Source organism: Silurus aristotelis (assembly GCF_946808225.1).
Source record: "Silurus aristotelis genome assembly, chromosome: 15".
Lineage (NCBI taxonomy): Eukaryota > Metazoa > Chordata > Actinopteri > Siluriformes > Siluridae > Silurus > Silurus aristotelis.
Window position 1 is genome coordinate 16,697,774 of NC_139588.1, and position 21,699 is coordinate 16,719,472.

General features: G+C 39.1%; 1 protein-coding gene across 2 annotated transcripts; it reads left to right on the plus strand.

Moving 5' to 3' along the window:
- Positions 1–5,443: 5,443 nt before the first annotated feature.
- rbm25b (RNA binding motif protein 25b) lies at positions 5,444–21,613 on the plus strand. Of its 2 annotated transcripts, none has more exons than XM_083562247.1 (18): positions 5,444–5,825; positions 8,664–8,787; positions 10,056–10,105; positions 10,505–10,675; positions 11,204–11,261; positions 11,399–11,559; positions 12,299–12,484; positions 13,341–13,424; positions 16,240–16,496; positions 16,853–16,979; positions 17,070–17,159; positions 17,275–17,348; positions 18,140–18,290; positions 18,877–19,300; positions 19,472–19,773; positions 19,906–20,004; positions 20,198–20,245; positions 20,866–21,613. In XM_083562247.1, exons 1-18 carry the CDS (start codon positions 5,742–5,744, stop codon positions 20,956–20,958), a joined length of 2,583 nt encoding a protein of 860 aa, XP_083418373.1. In that variant the 5' UTR covers positions 5,444–5,741; the 3' UTR covers positions 20,959–21,613. The 2 variants fall into 2 exon arrangements, with proteins under 2 accessions (XP_083418373.1, XP_083418374.1); XM_083562248.1 differs by having other exon boundaries at positions 5,720–5,825; positions 8,627–8,787.
- Positions 21,614–21,699: the final 86 nt, after the last annotated feature.

Below are 21,699 nucleotides of genomic sequence, written 5' to 3' on the forward strand. Positions count from 1 at the left end.
GCGCCAGCAAAAGGAGTTCCGGAAAAACGGCCGCTACCGACGTTCCCGCCGGGCGCAAAAACAAGAGCTCTGAAGCTGGATACAATAAAAAATAAATATAAAAGTACCATAATATCATAAAAAACACACCGTTGATGCATAATTTCTATTTTGAGATAAGTTTCTTTATAAACACGTCTGATATTTAGGCTGTATGTAGGCCCAACAGCATTAATTTCCCCTTACTGGAATTACGTCACATTTAAAAACACGTGGTGTTCATTTCCTATTTGTTTGAAGGGGCACATGTTTTGTTTAACATTAGTGATCTTTTCATATTTCCCACCTAATTCGTTACTTCATCAGTAATCACTGTATGCTGAATGGCAGTCCATTGCAGGGTGCACATACTTTTACATTTAGAGGCAGTTGAACACAGATAATCCAATTTACTGCAATGTTGTTGGGAGGTAAAAGAAAACCTGAGAACATTGAGGGGATGAATGACGTGAAACTCAATACAGTCTTTAACCCAAGTTTGGAGTCAACTGGGATCACTGGAAACTGGAAATGAGGCACTGACTGCTCACATTGTCAGTTTCTCCCTTTTGCTTCCAAAACAGTCTTGACTCATTGAGTATTAACAGCATTATCATCTTCAGCAATTTGAGCTACAGAAGGTCGTCTGTTGGATCGGACCACACGCGCCAGCCTTCGCCTCCCACGTGCATCAATGAGCCTCGGCCCCCCACAACCCTGTCGCTGGTTCACCACTGTTCCTTCCTTGGAGCACTTTTAATAGATACTGACCACTGCAGACTGGGAGCATCACACTAGATCTGCAGTTTTGGAGATGCTCATCACAATTTGGCTCTTGTCAAACTCACACAAATCCTTACGCTTGTCCATTTTTCCTGCTTCTAACACATCAACTTTGAGGACAAAATGTTCCCCTGCTGCCTAATAATATCTCAAACACTAACAGGTGCCATGATGGAAAGATAATCAGTATCACTGGTCATAATGTTATAATATCATAACGGTCAGTGCCCCCACGACCCTAAAGTACCTGCAACAGGCACACAAGCTTCAGAACTGGACAATGGAGCAAGAAGGAAGTCTGGTCTATTAATCATATGTTCTTTTTTGTGTGTCATGACCTAAGGAAGAGGTGGCTCAGGGGACTCTTCTATGAGAAGAAGGTAAGTTGGTGGAGGCAGTGTGTTGATCTGGGAAACCGTGAACCATGATTCCTGGCATTGATGTGGATATTACACACCTTCTTGTTAACAATATTCTCTAATGCCAGCTAATTTTTCAACAAGCTCTTTTAGCTTTTTGCTGTCTTCTTGTTTTTGTTTTTTTTTTCCAGTAAAAATCAATCAAATATGATTATCAGACATAAACATCAAAACAATTAAAGAATTGAGAAGAATTATATATTCATTCATTCATTCATTCATTTTCTTCCGCTTATCCGTAATTCGGGTCGCGGGGGCAGCAGTCTAAGCAGGCCCCCGCCTTCGACTGCTGCCCAATCCTCACAGCACCGTCCCTTACGGTCCCTCCTGCAGGTGGTGAGCCCACGGGAAGAGAATTATATATAATATATATAATTTTCAAAGTTTATCCCAATCCCAAAAATCCCAATTGGGTTTTTATTACATTTTCTGCAGCCATATAAATGGTGTTACAGCAGTTATGTAATAAGACGTTAGACACAGCCCCAAAAAAGAAAAAAACTCTTGTGTTTAAGTCAGTATTTAAATTAATGCAAATACAGATAGTTGATGGGCAATAATACTGGGTGTTTTGTTCTGAAGTGATCATCATTACACCCTCCAAAGACTGAATGGTCTGAATGCGCAGCCACAAGCTTTATTTAGTTCATTTCTTATCCGGACCCTCAGCAGTGATGTCTTATTTACTACACCAGTTACCACAACTTCATAGAGAATGCAAGAGAAAATAATGAACAGAAAGAACTATGTAAAGTCCACAATGATAAAAATATCGAAAAGCCAAGTAGCAGTTCAAAAGATGGTTAATGTAAAGAAGGCACAAGGAATTTCTTTTCCTTGATACTTTGTGAAGAAAATAGTGTTTAGAGCTTTGTGGAAAAAAAGCGATGTTTATCTGTTCTAAGTGGAATGTGGAAGAGTTTCAATATGGAGAAGTCCTTGAGTTCCAGATTGTTCTGCTGTTGCAGATTATTATATCATATTACCAGTTTTTCCATGTTTCATGATGAAGAGTCACTTAGCTAATGCATGCTGCACCACACACAGGGTTCGTTCTGATAATCTAAAGTATTTATATATATATATATATATATATATATATATATATATATATATATATATACACACAGTGGGTACAGAAAGTATTCAGACCCCCTTAAATTTTTCACTTTTTGTTATATTGCAGTCATTTACTAAAATCATTTAAGTTCATTTCTTTTCCTCATTAATGTACACATAGCACCCCATATTGACAGAGAATTGTTGAAATTTTTGCAGATTTATTAAAAAAGAAACACTTAAATATCACATGGTCCTAAGTATTCAGACCCTTTGCTCAGTATTTAGCATCCTTTTGATCTAATACAGCCATGAGTCTTTTTGGGAAAGATGCAACAAGTTTTTTACACCTGGATTTGGGGATCCTCTGCCTTTCGTCCTTGCAGATCCTCTCCAGTTCTGTCAGGTTGGATGGTAAACGTTGGTGGACAGCTATTTTTAGGTCTCTTCAGAGATGCTCAATTGGGTTTAAGTCAGGGCTCTGGCTGGGCCATTCAAGAACAGTCACGGAGTTGTTGTGAAGCCACTCCTTCGTTATTTAAGCTGTGTGCATTGTCTTGTTGGAAGGTAAACCTTCGGCCCAGAGCACTCTGGAGAAGGTTTGTGTACAGGATATCCCTGTACTTGTACCTGTATTAATCTGTCCCTCGATTGCAACCAGTCGTCCTGTCCCTGCAGCTGAAAAACACCCCCACAGCATGATGCTGCCACCACCATGCTTCACTGTTGGGACTGTATTGGACAGGTGATGAGCAGTGCCTGGTTTTCTCCACACATACCGCTTAGAATTAAGGCCAAAAAGTTCTATCTTGGTCTCATCAGACCAGAGAATCTTATTTCTCACCATCTTGAAGTCCTTCAGGTGTTTTTTAACAAACTCCATGCTGGCTTTCATGTGTCTTGCACTAAGGAGAGGCTTCGGTCGGGGCACTCTGCTATAAAGCCCCGACTGGTGAAGGGCTGCAGTGATGGTTGACTTTTTACAACTTTCTCCCATCTCCCGACTGCATCTCTGGAGCTCAGCCACAGTGATCTTTGGGTTCTTCTTTACCTTTCTCACCAAGGCTCTTCTCCCCCGATAGCTCAGTTTGTCTTCCATTTGGATTATGCTCTTAGGAACCTTAAGTGCAGCAGAAATCTTTTTGTAACCTTGGCCAGATCTGTGCCTTACCACAATTCTGTCTCTGAACTTTTTAGGCAGTTCCTTTGACCTCATGATTCTCATTTGCTCTGACATTCATTGTGATCTGTAAGGTCTTATATAAACAGGTGTGTGGCTTTCCTAATCAAGTCCAATCAGTATAATCAAACACAGATGGACTCAAATAAAGGTGTAAAACAATCTCAAGGATGATCAGAAAAAATTGATAGCACCTGAGTTAAATATATGAGTGTCACAGCAAAGGGTTTGAATACTTAGGACCATGTGATATTTCAGTTTTTCCTTTTTAATAAAACTGCAAAAATGTCAACAATTCTGTAACAAAGAGTGAAAAATGTAAGGGGGTCTGAATACTTTCTGTACCCACTGTGTGTGTGTGTGTGTGTGTGTGTGTGTGTGTGTGTGTGTGTGTGTGTGTGTATGTATATATATATATATATATATATATATATATATATATATATATATATATATATATATATATATATATATATATATATATATACACACACACATACATACAGTATTGTGCTTTCAAAATGCCTTTTTAAAAATGCTTTCAAAAAATTTAAAGTTTATACATTAACATAATATAAAGTTAATGAACCGAACAAAAAAAAATCCAAATCAAATCAATATTTAGTGTGACCTCCCTTTGCCTGCAAAACCTCATCAATTGTTTTAGGTACACTTGCACTTATAGGTACAGTTTTTGTTTGAGAACTAAACACAGATCCTCTGTGGATGTATAAATGCCTTTAATCCTTCTGTCTCTTCATGTTATCCCAGACAGACCAGGAACACCTCTGTGGGCCAAATCATCACTTCCAGGACTCCATGTTCTTCTCAATGCTGAAGATAGTTCTTAATGACCTGTATGTTTAGGGTCATTGCCCTGCTGCAGAATAAATTTGGGACAAAACAGACACCTCTCTGATGGTATTGCATCGTGAATAAGTATCTGCCTGTAGTTTTCAGCATTTTTAAGCAATATTAATCCTGATTAAATATCCAACTCCATGTGCAGAAATGCAGCCCAAAACTTGCAAGGAACCTCTATTATGCTTCACTGTTGCCTTAATATTGTACTGCTCCTTCTTTAATATAACTGCCTCCTTCTACAGCCATATACTTCACATTTTGACTCTTCAGTCCAGAGCACTTGCACTTGCTGGCCAGATGTCTCCAGACAGTAGATAGGTGTACCTGGGTCCCATTGGTTTCCGCCAGTTTTTTGCTGATGGCACAGCTGGACATCTTTTGCTGTCAAAGAGGTGTGAATAATGTATTGTTTAACTGCTGCATGTGTGTATGGTCCACAGTATTGCCTGTTTCTTTGTGCTTTTTCAAAATAGCTTGAACAGCAAATCCTGAAACCCCAGTCTGTTTTGAAATCTATAAAATGAACTATTAACCAGTATATTTGGCTAATTTTTTTTCACAGTACACACACACACACACACACACACACACACACACACACACACACACACAAAGTGAAATTAAAGAAATCCTTTCCCACAAATGTATTACAATATCTAATGACTGTATGATTCAGGGTTAGTGTCAGCACATCCATCAGCACATCTTCTGTCACTAATTACTGTACTGTGAGGCCCAATAAAAAATGATTTAAGGCTATATTTGTATATTTGAAACTGAAATTTCCACCCTGTTCCCATGATGTATCACAGAAAGTGAAGCAATTCCAAGACTCCAAATATGTTCTGAGCAATTAGAAGTTTTTCAAAAATGAAATAACACAATTATGAGCTCTGCAAAGCAAAGTGGACATTGTCTCAAAGCAGCTTTACAGGGATAAACAGGTTATACAAATTAGAATTGATGAGTTTAGTGCCTATAAGTGGCGACTGACAAAAGAAAAAACTGTGAGATGGAAAAAAAAAACCTTCACAGGAACCAAACTCAGAAGGGAATCTATCTATCTATCTATCTATCTATCTATCTATCTATCTATCTATCTATCTATCTATCTATCTATCTATCTATCTATCTATCTATCTATCTATCCATCCATCCATCCATCCATCCATCCATCCATCCATCCATCCATCGTTCGTCCAGATCCACCCTCATAGTTCTTGAGTTGCACAGTAACTTCATGAATCTTCAGGCTCGTTAATGAGGAACCATGCTCAGCTACACTAAAGAGAACTCCATGCAGAGGAAATGAGCGTCATGCGGATCCGGAAGGAGCTGCGCGCCTCAAAAAGGACTTTGAATTTGTAGAGGAAATTTCCAACAATGCAGTTGTACCGGAAGTGTGGTTGATAGGGTTGATGGTCGATTTCGCCGATTCGGGTCCGGGTGAGCTGAAACTTCACTTTCCGTTAGAAACACAAGGCGACTTGTATTCGAGCTGGGTGAGTACAAACCCATCCCGGAGTTGTTTTCTCATTGTTTTGGGAAAAGCTCGCGTTTATTGTACAAACACTGAAGGGGAATTGATTGAAGTCTTTGAGGAGCACGAGTTGGCGCTTTCATTTCAGCAGTCCTGATTTAGCATAGCATAGCCTAGCTTAGCTCGTCTTGTCTTGCTAACAATGCTAGCGAGTAATAATTAGCGAGCTAGCTGCTCTTATCTGACCGAGACCGATTGGTCAGAAGGAAACTAAATGAAAAGTGCGCGTTGTGTTTAGAATGAATGTGGAAAAATGGACATAGTTCGGGAGCAGTGGAAAACCCGGGGCAGGGCTTTAATATCACCCCAGTGGAGAGCTGAAGAACCTGCTGCCTGCTCCCACTAGCCGACTGTGCTAGCAGTCACATCTCCCATACTGAAGAGCTGACATTTTGTTAGCGTGGAAACGATAAAAAAAAACATGTTAGCAGCAATTTATTTTTGCTGCTTTATCCTGACTAGCTACGAGTTCTCCTGCGAGCAGCCTTCACATTTTCATTACCAGTGTTATATAATAAAAACAAGCGCTCGGATATTATAATGAATTACGTTCATTCTCACCATATAATTGTTACAACTTGATGATGCAACGTGTTTTTTACCTCGTAAAGCACTTTGATGTGCAGTTTATTTATATATAAATTCCCTTTTTCGTCTTGATTTTTTAATTTAGCCTTAATATTCTTTTACACTTTGGTGTCTAGTTTGTTGTATTTCTGTAAACTGGCAGGTTTAAAATAAAAGTTCCCTTTGATCAATAAAGAAGAAAAGAAAATATCAATCCTATATTTTCTGATCCTATCTTATCCCAACTTATCCTCTCTTATCCTTTTATCCTACAATATCTTATTATATTTTATAAAGTTCTATCATATCCTATTTTATTCCAGCTTTCAAATCGTCTTATCTTACTAATATCCAATCTTATCCTCTTACACTATCTCATCCTGCCCCAATCTTACTATCTCATCCTGCCCCAATCTTACTATCTCATCCTGCCCCAATTTTACTATCTTATCCTGCTCTGATCCTACTATCTCATCCTGCCCCGATCTTAATATCTTATCTTACTATCTCATCCTGCCCCAATCTTACTATCTCATCCTGCTCTGATCTTACTATCTTATCTTACTATCTTATCCTGCTCTGATCTTACTATCTTATCTTACTATCTCATCCTGCCCCGGTCTTACTATCTCATCCTGCCCCGGTCTTACTATCTCATCCTGCCCCGGTCTTACTATCTCATCCTGCCCCGGTCTTACTATCTCATCCTGCCCCGGTCTTACTATCTCATCCTGCCCCGGTCTTACTATCTTATCTTACTATCTTATCCTGCCCCTATCTCACTATCTTATCTTGAATGAAAGGATTCTCTTTCAGTTGTATTTCTACACTTTACCACTAGAGGGATATTCACAGTTTACCATTCATCATAAGTTACCCATGTGACATCACAGTGCACATTAAGCCGTCATTCGACGTCGCGCAACCTACCGAACAGCAGCTAGTAGATGACCTGCAAGATCACACCGCACTTTATCAACCCTAAACGCATTAAAGATTGAGTGTTCTGAATCCTGTACCGTATAGTTACTGACACGCCGGGGCGAGTACAACCTCCTGATCAGTGTACACCAGATCCTTACAGTTGGTCCTTTGAGCCAGATAGTTAACCTTCCTAACATATCATATTATTTCCTATCTTAACCTATCCTGTGCTCTTATCCTTTCCTATCTATCCTGTCCTTTCTTTTCCTGTCCTTTTTTTATAGACCATATCAACTGCCGTATATTCGTGTAAGGAAGTGACATATTTGGTCATTTGACGTTTTCGTTTAGCTAATGAGCACAATGAGCGAAAAGGATTACAGCAACACACTACACGTGTTCTAACCACAAATATTTAAAATTGTATGAAATAATTATGTATGCAATAAGTTATGATGAGCACAATTTTGTAACGCGCGTGCTGTTAACGCTAGCTTCACTGTTCTAACCATGCCTGCGAGCGTTTAACATCTGTATGCCTATGTTAATGATAAAACCACAGTGCTAACACAATTCTTACATGGCAATGCAAGTGCAATCCCTGTTGCCATAGCAACGGACCAAATGGAGGTTTTTAAAGGACCAGACATGCACTGCATCATCGATCATCTCAACGCTTTTGTTATTGTTTACATCCTTAAAATGGTGTATGCTGTCTTATTTTTTCTTTTCTTATTCCATTTTTTCCTACTGTTTCTGGTCTTATCCTTTTATTCAATCTTATTTTATTCTATCCGATCATATCCTATCTAGGGCTGAAACGATTACTCGAGTAATTCAAATACAAAAATATAATCGAGGTAAATTATTTCATAATTTCAGCAATAAAATGTTATTTTTTTCTAAAAAAAAAAAAAGGAAACAAAGTACTTCTTAATTTTAAGAGGCCCGTCTTATTTTCTCTTGTATATTTAGTATTGCTCTTTAATTAAGAAAAAGTATTTCTTATCCCGTTACTCAATTGATCGGTGGAATAATCGTTAGAATACTCGATTACTAAAATAATCAAAAGCAACAGCCCTAATACTATCATATCCTACATTATCCTGTCTTACCCTAAATCATCTTATCATCCTTTTTGGAGGGCAGGAAAACTTGCGCTCCTGTAACGAGCTCTAACACAAGGCGTTTGTTTCAGCATAAGGAAGAGAAACATGGCTGTCAGTGAATCGTAGTGTTTAATGGTTGCTCTGATGCTGATTCATTTTTCAGTTCAAAAGTGACCAAGTATCTTCCATCTGTGCTCCAGGTGGGTAATCTGCCCAAGATGTCCTTCCCTCCACATCTCAATCGGCCACAAATGGGCATCCCTACCATGCCTCCTGGAATTCCTCCACCACAGTTTGCTGGCTTTCCTCCTTCAATGCCGCCAGGTAGAGTATGATCAGATCAGAGTTGCCCTGTTTGCGACTGCTGCGATTTCTCTGTAATCAGCTAATCATGTAGTGTGGTAAGGCATGCCCTACCTGCACCCTTTATGTGCGCATGTCCACTAAAGTCATTCACTTATACTGTGCTACTTTTCTTCAATATAATTTTTTTGCAGCTTAAAAATAAAACCAAACGTACTGTTAAATGTTAAATTAGAAACTGAAAAAGTTTCTAAAAAAAAAGTTTTTTTTCCACTTCTCATATTTGCCACGGTGAGAAATTAAAGGTCACCAAAGGCCAATTTTGGCACACAGGCTTTAATTTGGGCATCTCAGGAATAGATCTTAACCTCCTGATTGAGATTTAGGGCTGATTTCTACTTCTGCAAGATGCCTGTATCTGTCATGGGCCACAGATGAGAAAAAGGACATAAAAGCACACTATGTATTTTTTGTCATTGGGATGGATCCTGTGTATCTTGGATATGGTACAGTACTTCATTAGACCACGAGGACTCCCCTGGTGCAATTTTAGCCACACGCATTTGTTCTGCGAGTGTGGAATATGTAATATGATATCGAATCATTTTAGAATGTGACACTGTTCATGTGATTAGAGAAAATTTAAGCATTGCCATGAGGCAATCAACGTGCATTAAAGCAAATGCTGATTGGTTAGACAGGGCAGTATGTTTGGTAGCATTAGGGGGAAACCTGAATTAAATGTACACAAGACAATTAGAGAAGACTGAAGAGCTTTTGGCACCAGATACCTGACATTATTATACCCATCTTTAAAACATCAAAGCAGTGATTGCTTTTAGTTATTGGACAGAGATGGAGGAAAAGCCAGGGGCAAAGATTCAAAATATGTGCATGAAAAATCGAAGGCATTTTTTTAGTCATATCATCAAAAAATTATAAAGTGTAGTGTAACAAACAAACTTTGCCGTTTATATTTACTTACCATTCATGTGTGCTCTGCTACAGATACTATTCCCGTGTAAAATAGTACCTAATTCATTGCAAAAACCTAGTTTAAGCATCATGAATCAAAGCAGCGGGTGTTTGCACTTGCATTTAAGCCTACAGTGGATATAGTGTAGTCCTCTGAGTTACATCATAAACAGTATGTTTTAGACAATTGTCCTGTACAAATAGTGTCTGAGGCTATAGGAGTTTAAGGATCCATTTGTGTGTATACAGATTTATCCATTGGGCCAAGGGTTTAGAGATTCACTTACGTTGTTATTTTTTTTTTCCTATCACAGGAGCCCCGATGATTCCAGTTCACATGGGCATAATGGCCCCAGCTCCTGCGGTAAACCTGCTTACCAGTTGAAAATAAATATATATATATTTTTTATTTTATTTTTAATACTTCTGATAACAACCTACGGTTGCCTTTAACGTATTATAATATAAACTATAATGATAGAATGCAAAATACTCATGATATAATATTAATCAAAAAGCAGCATGTTTTAACATTTTAAATAACATGCAAATACAGTAATCCCCCGTCCGGCAAAATCAGCCAAACAAATTTGTAATGTGGCAAATGCAGTCCCTCTAGATTCAAACCGCGTTAAATTACTGTATTTTGAATGTCGAACATATTTGTTGTTTTAAATACAAAACAATACCGAGGTATAGTTTAATGAAGCGTTTTACTTCAGAAATAATTACATCATCATTTGTATGTTGTTGAATTGTCCAGGTTCTTGTTCCCACATCCATGCAAGTGGTCAGTAAAGTAGCTGCTCAGAGGAAAGAAGTCCCGGCTGCTCGTGCAAAGGATGCCGACGAGAACAGCGGTCCAACGACAACAGTGTTTGTAGGGAACATCTCGGAGAAAGCGTCAGACATGCTGATCAGACAGCTGCTCTCAGTAAGTAATGAAGTATAATATTGTTTAAAATAGCTGTGATCACATTGGGAAAAGTAGGACCTGTAGTGGGTTGGGTTTTTAATGTGTTTGAGTGTGTGTGAGAATATCTGGCATCTACAAATATTTATCACAAATTAGAAGGTAGGAGTTTATGGTATTAGATGTTTAAAAGGCTGGAATCACTTGTAGATAGAATTTACCATGTATAACTAGAGTTGTAGCTGATTATATATATAAAATGCAGTGAACTTTAAACAAGTGGAAAGTTGAAAAACTGTACAATAATGAGATTTATTTTCATCCACCGTCAGGTTTGCAGTTTCTCTGCTCTTTTCCAGCTTAACAAAGTTCCTTGACTCTTAAAAAAAAGTTTGATGTACTTTAGATCAGCTACGTAGAGAAAAATTATTTAATAGATGAAATTCCTTTTGCTTATATAAATCCATAAAAGGATACAAATGAATGCATATTTAATCTCTCAAATGTTTTTTTAAATCAAACTTTCCTTTCTGTTGTTTTTTTTTCCAGAAATGTGGATTGGTCTTGAGTTGGAAACGAGTTCAGGGAGCTTCAGGAAAATTACAGGGTAACTAAACAGTTTTACATAATTCATTAAGGTACAAAGCACTCTGTTATTTACTTTCTTTAACTTTACACGGACACTGTGTGTGTGTGTGTGTGTGTGTGTGTGTGTGTGTGTGTGTGTGTTGGTTTTTATTTCAGCATTTGGTTTCTGTGAGTATAAGGAGCCAGAGTCGACTCTACGTGCTCTGCGACTGCTGCATGAGCTGCAGGTTGGTGAGAAGAAGCTGCTAGTGAAGGTGGATGCCAAAACTAAAGCTCAGCTGGATGAGTGGAAGGCCAAAAAGAGGAGCTCCAATGGGGTGAGTGCAGAAGTGATGGATCCTAATCTTACACAGTTTTCCAGGTTTTAATTTTGTTTTTTATAAAAAATTAATTGTTAATCATTATTAGTCAAATTATTTTTTTGCTTTGATACAATGAAAGTCTTTATGCAATATTAATTTTAATCCCAAAAGTAAGAAAATAAAACAATTACTGTCACCCCTCTGGCTATTTAGCATTTCCAATCCAGCATTTTCACAGAGCCTAAATTGGGGAGGGTGGGGGGTACAGTATGTACACATTTAATTAGCTTTAGAAGCATTCACTATGCAAATCAATAAACAAGATGTTGCTATAGAAACCATAACACTATAGAATGCCACATGAATATAAACCTGTAAATATTGTCCAAGTTGTGTGTTTATAAAATTAAGAAATTCGACTGCGTTGTGGCGTTGTGGTATAGACCAATCATTATTATAAATATTTAAAACACTAATGATATCTATAGAATTGAACAGGATATCACTGAAGGCCAATAGCTCTAGAAGACATTATATTTAGCCGAGTTGTGGTATTTTTAGGGCTGAAGATCCTGACTGTTTTCAGGAAAACTGCTGGATCTAAAGCCAGTGGCTGGATATGATCAGATATTAACTTTATGAAGGCACTATTAGAACTATATATATATATATAACACATATGTATGTAAACATTGTTCTATCTGTGCTATTCTGTACACACACTGCATCACGACTTGTTCTTCCCTTTTGGTAGAATGACAAAGCTGAGGAAGTTGGTGAGGATGAAGAGGAGGTTTTAGATGAAGAAACACAGAAACGGGATCAGATAGTTAAGGGAGCAATTGATGGCCTGATCCGGGAATATTCCAGTGAACTCAATGCACCTTCTCAGGATGATGAATCCAGCCGCAGGAAGAAAAAGAAGGAGAAAAAAGAAGAGGTGCGTTAGTGAAAGTGCCAACTGTACTTCGCTCTTTATGGTTGTGTTGTTTGTAGGATGTTCAGAACGGCTTAAATAGATGACTTTTAAATAGTTAACCAGTTTTTCAGTTGCCGAAACCATGCAGGCTTTGGCTTGAACTGGGGACATTGGCACTATTGTTACTGTCTGTGACAACATGCCACTCATTTTTCTCTGTATTGTTTAACCAAACATGCAAATACATGATTTGATCCGGTAGATAAACTGTGTAGAAATAAGAAAATTATTTTTGGGATTTAAACAGAGTGGATAAAATTGTGAAAATTCAAGTGAAAATTATGAGGGCAAACAATTACACTAATATTTATTGTTTTCCGAACGTAATAAAGCTTCAGTTAAATGCATCGGGCGTATTTAAACATCAACAGAATCTTTACAGTAGATTAAATTAATTTTTACAGAAGTTCATTAGGGAGAAACAGGAGTGTAGTTGGAGGTCTGTGTTTTCCTCGGTCACATAATTTCTATACATTCCTGTCTAACTACATGTGTGAAATAAATAGGTCTGTAAAGATTCCTCGAGTAACTCGGGTAATTAGATTACAAAAAATAATGCTTCAATTAGTCCATTTAACTAACGGACCATTATTACTGACGCACTAACTGCCAAACACTGGAGCGCTCTGGTAAACACAAGACGGTACAGAATAAAAAATTAAATGTATATAATGGAATATATTCAGAGAGGCTTGGCTTTTGATAGCTCATGTGTCATGCACATTTAATCACAGACTAACACTAGTTATAATTATTTGTCATTCCTCAAGTTAATGTTGTAAGCTGGTGTCACATGGTCTTGTGTATCCTTGTTTAGGAGGACATCAATGCCATAGAAATGGAGGAGGACAAGAGAGATTTGATCTCCAGGGAGATCAACAAATTCCGTGACACCCACAAGGTAACACATTCACAGCCTACTTTCACATCCCAACTTAGTGCAGCAAAAACCTGTACACCTGTAGTTCAGTTAGCTCACCCAGAACAACATGAGTAGAATAGATATACTGAGCCTTCTGGAGCCTTAAAGTCAAATTGGCTTTTACTAAGCAGACCACTTTTCTTTATGCCTGACCTTTTTCAACACAGGGGAGCTCAGTTCTGTGAACATGAAATTGATTGGTTTCATAGACTTAGATAATATCTAGCCACCATCTGAAACCCTAGGATATATTCACTCAGTCTTGTTTAAGTCCAAGACTGGGTCTAATTTTGGTCTTGGAGATCTTTCCTATCTTTCCTGGGTTAGTATCTTACGGACCTAAAAATTTAGAAGCTCCTCAAACTTTTAGTCAGTCATAAAAATGCATGCACATAATGTAAACTTCCCTCCAAGCTAATCTGTTCATTAAACCCCACCATTATGATAGAGATCATATGGTGACTAAAGCAAGATGAATCTCTCAGCTTTGGGAAAAAGTTGCAAGGATAGGATGTAAGTATGATCTTCCCATTCTTTTCTACGTATACTGGGCGCCCCCTTCTGGAGGACTTGCACAGGAGCAACTGTTCTGTGACTTTGGGGAAATGCATTGACAAATCATTCTGGTTATAGTGTCAAGTATGTACAAAGTTTTGCAAACAGTTGAACATAATTGACTTTTTTCCTGCAGTCTTTTAGAATTTTTTATAATGTAAGATCAGTTTGTTCTCCAAGAGGCCAGTGAACCTGTGTGGGTCCCCTCCAATTTAAGATGATGCTCATGCTATAAATGATTACAGCTGACTGAATAACCACTGAATTGTGGCACAGTTGTGTCACACAGTATGTGACAGTAGGGGGTGCCCTTCCACAGCACGAGGATACTCTGAAGACTTTACAGGTATGATCCAGCCCTGTGTGTGCGCACTTCATTATTTCCTACTTGCTTTCGTGTGCCTTTGTTAAATTTGTTTTCCTCTTTATGCTTTCCTCACTTTGTTGCCCTTTTCATTCTGTTATACTTTAGATGTTTAAAATCCTTTTCACGTTAATTACTAGTTTTCCGACTGCGGTACACATTTCATTTCACAGCATTTTGTCTAACATGAGACTCATTTAAAGAGTGCATTAGTGTAAACATCATGATTTTTAATCAGTTTAGGGAAGGCCTATGTATACATTTCAGTATTGCTAAAAAATAGTGACATAAGAATGTATAGATAAAACTAGTTGTTGAATATAACAAGACAAGAATAGATGGCCAGATGTAACCATAGAGTATACATTTGTATACTGGTAGCATATTAACATTGGGACATGTTAGTCTGCTATAAGAGAAATTTAAGCAAATGCTGGTAAGTAGTTGTTGTAAATCAAGGTAACAACTGTCAAAGCATGGGGCACCATATAAAGCAGTTACAGCTGTCCAATGAAGGAACGTGGTGTTGGTAATTGTTTCTTATTTGGTATACCTTCCTTTCTTTTAGAAAAGAATACTAATGCACCTAGCCAGTAAAGATGTAAATGATTTAAAGGCAGTTAAAAAAGCATTGTCCATTCCAGTTCAAGAATGAGATGTAGGAAGAACACAGACAACCTATATATGGTTGAAAAGAGTAAGTATTCCAGATTGCTGTACACATTGGTAACCAGTCATTCAAGGTACACATTAAATACCCTAATGTGAAGAATTAGTAACTGCACGGTCAATACATAGGTCAGTGATTACCATTAAATCTATCGTAAATTAAACATAGAACGGAACCTAGCGAGCCGAGTGCATCTCTGCAGTTTATATTTAATTACGTGAATTTTGTGAAGGGCAGTTCATTCCACCATTTAACCCAGCTTCAGTGACTAGTTTCACCAGTCTTTCTCTGCTTAAAGCATCACTCACTATTACTCTTGCTCTTTTTCTTACTTTCTCTTCCTGTGTTATTCCCCTTTGCTCTCGCCGTCATGCATCACACTCACGGTTTTCTGGATGCATCTTTTTAAGTGTGAGGTTGCGACAAAACACTGACAGTTTAGCTACAGTTTGTCCAGAGGACTTATGAGTCCTGCTATTTCAATAGAGTGGCATGTGAATACAGAATCTTGTAAAACCGTGGGTGTTTTGCTGGCTGAAGTGTGTTTTCATACTCACTAAGTTGAGCCTTCGGAGTGCCCAGGCCACCAGCAGATGGGGTAAGCCAGCCTCTACAAATTCATTTGTTGCCCTTTCTGTCCGATCACAGAGATCATCAGAGTGCCGTTTTTTGCAAAAAATGCTGCTGTCACCACGTTTTCACAGAATGTTTTGGAAGTTGTTTTGTCATGTGTCGACGTGTAACAAGAAACAAACATTTTCTGAATTTATTTTCTCCTGCAAATCCTTTGACCTGCTTTTCCTCCCAGGCCTAACAAAAAGGCTTGTAGGGGCAGCGAAGCTCTGAAACCATAGCTCAACACCTGTAAGTCCAAAAAAACTAGTTTCACAAGGATTGAAGTCTTACTCTTGCTCATATTATGAGGTGGAAACCTTTTACAGCGTCCTATTACCTGATTTTGTTTGAAATGTGTAAAGTGGTTTCCAGGGATCTTATGTAGATCTTGAAATGTAAACGGGGGAAAGGGTTTAAAGGGCCTTCCACTTGCTGACATTGTGGTGGGTGGACACTCAGATTTTTATAGCCCTTATAGAGGACAGGAACTGTAAACCACTTCATTATTGCAGTCTAGACTAGAATTATACTGTGCTGTCCATCTGTTAACTGTATGAACACTCAGGCTCGCTCTCTGTCCCTCTCTGCAGAAACTCGAGGAGGAGAAAGGAAAGCGGGAGAAGGAGCGTCAGGAGCTGGAGCGTGAGCGCAGGGAACGAGACAAGGAGCGAGAGAGGGAGCGTGAGAGAAGGGAGCGTGAAAGGGAGAAGGACCGGGAGCGAGAGAGGGAGAGAGAGCGGGAGAGAGAGCGAGAGAGAGACAGGGAACGTGAAAGAGAAAGAGAACGGGAGAGAGAAAGGGAATGGGACAGAAGCAGAGACCACAGTGAAGCTCGCAGCAGGTCCAGGTGTGTACAACATTTCCTTCATTCTGGGATACAGTTAATATTATTGTGGTTGGTTGTGTATATTTACATATAAAGTGTAAAACTAAATGACGCTTTTACTGTATTCAAAATAATTGGTTTACATAACGCTATTGAATTGTCTTACAACTTCAGCTATTCAGATTTTGGCAGTTGTTTCGTGTGAATAGATAGATCATGATATTTTAAGAAAGTTTGCTAATGCTGTTGTTGTTCTGACATACTATTACAATTCTACTCTGGCCACTTTATGAACATTGCAAAACCGTGTGACATTTTCCTACTATGACTATATGACACTTCAGCTCTTCTCATTAAATCGTTATGTGATGTTCTAGAGAGCAAAGCCGTGACAGAGAAAGAGATAAGGATAAGAAGCGAGATCGTGAAGAAGATGAAGAGGAGGCTTACGAGCGTCGCAAGCTAGAAAGGAAGCTCCGGGAGAAGGAAGCTGCCTATCAAGAGGTTGGTAGAACTTGGGTTTGTTCTTTTACTATGCATTCTGTATCAAGGTTCCACAATTAATTAGAGCATCATGTTTCATCTTCTGTACAGAGGTTGAAAAACTGGGAGCTTAGAGAGAGGAAAAAAGCCAGAGACTACACCAAGGAATCGGAGAGAGAAGAAGAGCGCCGACGAGAGACTGTAAGGGAGATCTATTTTTAAACATTATATATATTTAACATGGGTTTTCTGAATAATTTGCCCATGATGTGTTTACGTTGGACATTTACTAAAACATTTTTTTTCTCTCAATTAGGCAAAAGAAGGCAAAAGACTAAAGGAGTTTTTGGAGGATTATGATGATGACCGGGATGACCCTAAATATTACAAGTAATTTACAATTTTTACAATTTTGTCAATCTAGAGATAAAGATTGGTACCAGGATGCCACAGGACCAAAACAAAGGTGTTTTGAGCATGCAGGTGGATATTAACATAGGAAATATGATGCCGAGATCTGGTGAACAATGTCAAACTGCAACACCGCTGACTCTCTTTATACCCTATCAGCTTCTCAGCAATTCAAATTCAGTTGTGTGTGTTTTTAAAAATGGCAACTCAAATTTAGTATTTGTTTTAATTTACTTAGTAAAAGTATTGCAGGGAAATAAATTTTTTAAATACCAGATCCCCCACAATCAGTGGAAAACAAGAATTACTTGTTTTTGAACTTGTATTTGGTTTAGCCATAAAGTTTCTTTTCGGCTTCTCCCGTTAGGGGTCGCCACAGCGGATCCTCCGCACGTTTGATTTGGCACATGTTTTACGCTGGATGCCCTTCCTAACGCAACCCTCCCCAATTTATCCGGGCTTGGGACCGGCACTAAGAGTGGCTGGGGATGGTTCCCTGACCGGGAATCGAACCCGGGTCGCAGCGGTGGGAGCGCTGCATCTTAACCACTAGACCACAGCCATAAATAGTAAAAAAAAAATAGTACAACACTCAAATAATATTAATCAGTGATGGTCCTACGGTGTTTACTTTTCATTGATTGGTGGTTATAGATGAACCTATGATTGTTTATGTACATGGTATGTACACTGAATAAACCCGCATTTCTCAACTGCCATTGATTTTTTTATTTTTTTTTTAACTCTGCATTGGTGTGTTTGGCCTGTAGGGGCAGTGCACTGCAGAAACGCTTGCGTGATCGAGAGAAGGAGATGGAGCTTGACGAAAGAGATAGGAAACGAGAGAAGGAGGAGCTGGAGGAGATCAGGCAGAGGCTTTTAGCGGAGGGACATCCTGATCCAGACGCAGAGCTACGCAGGGTATGTCTATTGTCTTGACATGCAGTTACAGTGAAATCAGTGTGACACATTTTGCAGACAGTCTTTTTTCCCCCCAAATGTATTCCTTTGCTGCTTTATTGCCAATAGCTTTTTGGTATTAAAGTGGGGACCCGTATTTATCACTTTACATTTACAGGGTTTCAAAACTCTCAGTATTGGATATTTTGTTTTTAGACACGGTGCTTTTCAAAATTCAAGGAAGATGTCCTTACAACAAATATATTGCAAAGTTCCAGGTCATTACCATCTTTACTTGTGTTTCCCTACTTGTACCATGATCTAGTGCAAATGTAAAGAAAATAACAAATAGGTTTTGGCTAATTATTGAGCATTGCGTTTTTCAAATCATGCTATAATAACTCGTACATCACAGTATTTCACTGCCACAAATTAAGTGCAATTCAAATAAAACAAATTTTCTTTTTGCATCACAGCATAACATTAAATCCTTAATTGAAAGTTTTGATATGTGAATTATACATTAAAATAAAAGTATTTCAAATTAAATGCATTTCACCTTAATTTTGTTTGACCCTCTATTTTTTTTTAACTGTCTGTATCCCAGATGGAAGAGGAAGCCGAGCGTTTGCGGCAACCCCCAGTAAAGCCTGAGCCTGAGGAAGAGCGAGAAAGCAAGCCTTCTCGTGAAGAGAGAGAGCGAGAGAGAGAGCGAGAAAGAGAAAGAGAGAGGGGTAGAGAGCGTGAAAGGGAACGAGACAGACGCAGGCCGATTGCCCAGGTACAGTCAGATGAGGATGTAGAGGATGGAGAAGAAGTGGAGGATGAGGAAGACTCTAAGCCATGTCTCAAGCCCACTATGAGGCCCATCATGGCTGCCCCGTCTGTGTCCTCGGCCAGCGGTAATGCCTCACCCAACACACCAAGGGAAGAGTCTCCCTGTGGCATTATCATTCCCCATGAAAACTCGCCACCGGAAACGCAGCCACAGGAGGAGCACCGGCCTAAAATAGGCCTTAGCCTCAAACTCGGTGAGAAGCACAACTGCCTTTCCTTTGATACATTTTCATTTTTTTAATAGATATGTGAATCAACATTGATCTACATCTGTCCTGTAGAACAATCCCACTGTTATAGAGTGTTTCTCCATAATATATGCATGCATAGCTATTCTTACATCATCCTCCTCCTTCTACTACAAGGTGCCACAGGCAGCCCAAGCCAGCCAAGTGTGGGCAAACGCAAGAAGCTGGCTGTGGAGAGCGTCTTCAACCGCTTTGATGATGACGAAGTGGATGAGGCACCTCGGAAGAGAAAGCTAGTCCCTTTAGATTACGAGGATGAAGACAAAAGCAGTAGTGGAGTCGAGGGCGCTGGAGCAGCAGGAGGCAAAGGGGCCAATACAGAAGAGAAACGAAAACACATCAAGAGTCTGATCGAGAAAATCCCCACGGCTAAACCTGAGCTTTTCAACTACCCACTTGACTGGTCTGTCGTGGATTCGGTAAGCATCATCCCCCCCCATGTGTTTGTAACCAGATGATTTATCAAATGTAGGGTTTCATTTTATGAGAGTTTGTCTGAGAGGGATTTCTGTAAGGGATGGCCTTAATTAATTGCGGTACTTCTTTCTCAGACTCTAATGGATAAGCGAATTCGGCCGTGGATCAATAAGAAGATTGTGGAGTACATTGGAGAAGAGGAAGCCACTTTAGTTGACTTTGTTTGCTCAAAGGTAAAGGTCAACATCTGTCATGCCTCTGAATGTAGGCTGACTTGCTCCTTCAGGCTGTCTGTGAATGTATATGGAATTGTCGTTTAAGATGCATTGATCTAGCTCTTTGATTGGATTGCTTACATGTTTATATAACATAATTAATTTGAGGTTAATAGCTGTAGATGACTGTATTTCATGTTCCTTCCGACAGGTGATGGCTCACAGTACGCCGCAAGGCATCTTAGATGATGTTGCTATGGTGAGTAATTTTGCATTATTTATATATAGATATAGATGTGTGTATGTGAATATGAATAATATACACACACATCCCACCGATTATGGCCACTGATCAGGTATAACATTTTGACCACATGCCTAAAAGTGTTGGTCCCCTTTTTGCTGCCAAAACAGTTCTGGCCCATCGAGCATTAATATAATTAACTTCTTCAGCAATTAGAGCTACAGGAGCTCGTCTATTGTATTGGACCACACGAACCAGCCTTCGCTCCCCACTTGCATCAATGAGGCCTCCCATGACCCTGTCATGGGTTTATCACTTTTGATAGATACTGACCACTGCAGACCAGGAACATCCCACAAGAGCTGCAGTTTTGGAGATGCTTTGACCCAGTCGTCTAGACATCACATTTCAGCTCGTCAAACTCACGCCAATTTTTCCTCCTTTCCTGATTCCTAACACATCAATTTTGAGGACAAAATGTTCACTTGCTGCCTAATATCTTACCCACTGACAGGTGCTTTGATGAAGAGTAATATAATCAGTTATTCATTTCCTGTTCATAGTGTAAAAATGTTATGCCTGTTCAGTGTGTGACACGTGTGTGTTAAGCTTTGTCTATCCCCGCTCCTTTTCAGGTGTTGGATGAAGAAGCAGAAGTGTTCATTGTGAAAATGTGGAGGTTATTGATATATGAAACAGAGGCCAAGAAGATCGGACTCGGCAAATGAACAAGCACTGAACGAGGATCAAAGCTGCGCCTGACTTTCCTGTGATCAGTTCGCCTTGTGAAGAGAAACATTCGGGGCGACTCTGCAAAACCTTTAACCCAGCAAATTGATTACTTCCATCTATAAATATATAGTCAGACAACCCCCCCCCCCCCCCCCCCTCTCCATCTACACGTGACTGTGTTGATTTGTGAGCACTGGCTCTGAAACCGCATCCCAGCTACTCCCATTCACTGCTAGAGATTTGGGTGAGGTGACTATTTCCTCAGGGCTTGTCTGAAGGGTTTATTAGATCTTCATCCATGCCTGCTTAAAGTGTAATTGATGTCTATAAAAGCAGTATATTCTTGTAAGCTGCGACACGTGTAGATTTTGCCAACTACATTTAGATTACAGTTTGATTTTGTTCATTTTTCTTGGTGACAAAGTTGTTGAGTTGTACCAAAGAGTTTATCTCCACAACTGTCTCAAAGTGATGTAGCTCCACGACCATGGCGAGTGGGGGGGGGGACCCCACACAGCGATTTGGTTCTTTTGTTTTTGGAAATGTCGGGCTTAAATTGATCTTGATGGTTGTGCAATGATGGAAACTGGTCTGTTTTTGTATGTAGTAATGGATGTGTTTTCAATAAAAGTAATCTTTTTTTTTATAAAATGAATTTAGATTGTGATTTCTTTAAGTAAAATGGGAAAGATAGTTGAAGTCCATTCGCCTTTTATGCATAGGGGTCCAAAACCCAA